The sequence below is a fragment of the Cryptomeria japonica genome, chromosome 3 (genome assembly GCF_030272615.1).
Source record: "Cryptomeria japonica chromosome 3, Sugi_1.0, whole genome shotgun sequence".
NCBI lineage: Eukaryota > Viridiplantae > Streptophyta > Pinopsida > Cupressales > Cupressaceae > Cryptomeria > Cryptomeria japonica.
Genome location: NC_081407.1, coordinates 766,081,893 through 766,084,343, shown reverse-complemented (window position 1 = coordinate 766,084,343; position 2,451 = coordinate 766,081,893). Strand labels below are relative to the sequence as shown.

At 36.4% G+C, this 2,451-nt stretch overlaps 1 protein-coding gene across 1 annotated transcript; it reads left to right on the top strand.

The window, feature by feature from the left end:
- Positions 1 to 458: 458 nt before the first annotated feature.
- Positions 459 to 1,987, top strand: LOC131874521 (putative leucine-rich repeat receptor-like serine/threonine-protein kinase At2g24130). Its single transcript, XM_059217942.1, has 2 exons — positions 459 to 1,172; positions 1,253 to 1,987. Exons 1-2 carry the CDS (start codon positions 521 to 523, stop codon positions 1,687 to 1,689), a joined length of 1,089 nt encoding a protein of 362 aa, XP_059073925.1. The 5' UTR covers positions 459 to 520; the 3' UTR covers positions 1,690 to 1,987.
- The last annotated feature ends 464 nt before the right edge of the window (positions 1,988 to 2,451 follow it).

Sequence of the window (2,451 nt, the reverse complement as noted above, 5' to 3'; positions counted from 1 at the left end):
CTATCTCAATCTTTCTTGGAATTCTCTCCAAGGATCCCTGCCACGGGAGATTAGTAATATTGTAAAGGCTCAAGCCATAGACATCTCTGGAAATCGACCTACTAGGGTGATTCCAAATGCTCTAGGAGACTGCACAGAATTAGAGCATCTAAATCTATCTCACAATGCCTTTGAAGGTCCAATACCAGATTCACTCTCCAAATTACAAAATCTCCTAGAAATGGATCTGTCTGCCAATATTTTATCAGGTTCAACACCAAAATCCTTTGGAAGCCTAAAAGTACTTAGCTACATGAATGTTTCTTTCAATAACTTGTCAGGTCAGATTCTAGCAGGAGAGTTGTTTCCAAATAGAACTGTTATAACATTGTTTGAGGGAAACCATGGTCTCTATGGCCAAAGAAATTATTCATTGCCTCCATGCCCAAAGCAGACCTAGGGAAACCATTCGCTGCTGAAAAAAATTGTCTTATCAGTTGCTGGAACCATTGCTTTAATATTAGTCTCTTTCATTATAGGAATGCTATGGAGGCATAAACTTTCAAGAAAACTATTGCATCCTTCAAACCTTCTTTTGCAAAGACTGGACTATCCAAAATTTTCTTATCAAGATCTTCTCATTCAAACATCTGGATTTGATGAGTCAAACTTGCTTGGTGTGGGTAACTTTGGATCAGTCTATAAAGGCATTTTGAGGGCTGGTAAGATAGTTGCCATCAAGTCTCTTAATTTGCATGATGAAGAGTCTCATAAGAGCTTTAGCACAGAATGCAGAGTGTTAGGGAGGATTAGGCACCGCAACCTCATCAGAATCATAAGTGCGTTTTACTGCCCTAGCTTGAAAGGTTTGGTTCTTCAATATGCATCAAATAGAAGCTTGGAAAAGCATTTGCACCCTGACAGAGATGATCAGGACTTCTTTGAATTGGGATTGAATGAGTGTTTGAGAATTGCTATAGATGTATCCCATGGCATGGAATATTTACATCATGATTGTCCTTTGCGAATTGTTCACTGTGATTTAAAACCCAGCAATGTGCTCTTGGATGCCAATATGACAGCCCTTGTGACTGATTTTGGCATATGCCGTTTAATTGCTACTCCAAACACCACAGATTCACTGAGTACAACAACATTTGCACTTAAAGGATCTATTGGCTATATTGCTCGAGGTAATTTTTTTTATAATGTTTATGTTGGCATAAACCTTTTCTTTAATAGTTTTCTAAGAAATAAACAAAATTGATTGCAGAGTATGGATTGGGCGGGAGTGTTTCAATAAAGGGAGATGTTTATAGTTATGGAATTCTGATATTAGAGATGGTTACAAGGAAGAGGCCAAGTGATGACATGTTTGTGGGAGACCTGAACTTGCAAAACTGGGTGAGGTCCGCTTTTCCAGATAGAGTGGCAGATATTGTTGATAGTAGGCTGCTGAGAGATGTGAATGCAAACATGGAAGAGAATCAATTTCTTCTTTCTTTCATTCACGTTGGTTTGCTATGCACCAATGAATCGCCAAGAGAACGACCCTCCATGAGAGATGTAACCAGGGCCTTGGAGAACCTTAAGACATCTTTGTCAGGAAATGTAGTTTCTTCCAAATTGACATCTTCTATAACAGACCTCCTACGCAAAACCAATCCCACTGCATTATCAGCATCAGATAGTCAAAGTTCCACATTTTAGATGTTTCGAGCTCAAACAAGTACTTTTAGTGTTATATGTTGGCTATAAATTTATCTATCTTGTACAAGTTTGCATACTGTCATGCAAAATGCTCGGGTTATATTTTATTTCATTAAATGTTTACACACACATATACATATATATCGCAAAATGTGTAATATATTATCTTAACTTTGGCAATTATTTTTGCAATATGCAGAATTTAAAGAAATTGCTATAGCAACTATGAAATACTCATGTCCAGAGAGAATAAGCTATGAGCAAGAATATGGAGGTTGTCTATTTCCAAACATATTTGAAAAGTTTGGAATAGCTTTAAAACATGGTTCATTCAAATTTTTAGATTTATATTCAGGTATGAGCATGTATCCTTTAATTGAGTAAAAAGATGCATCTAACATTTTATGAATTGCATCAGAGATATATAGCTACTATAAATTGGCAAACATTACCTGTATATTAGTCTTTGGATTTTCTATAGTATTAAAGAGCTGTTTTGATTGACAATGTAATAGAAATACGCGTCACTCTATGATCGATTTGATAGAAGATATTTGGGCATAATCAATATCATCACGATGGAATTTAAGGTGAAATATATCATGAAGCTTTCCGAAGTTATGGTAATGTTGGGAGCTTAGTTTCTTTGGTCTCTTATTGCAAAAGATTCGCCGCCATCATGTAACATGTTGGAATTGAGATAAAGGTTGTAATTTTCCAAGGAGATTCTGAGGTGTGTGCGACTTAGCTTGCTAAAAGTTT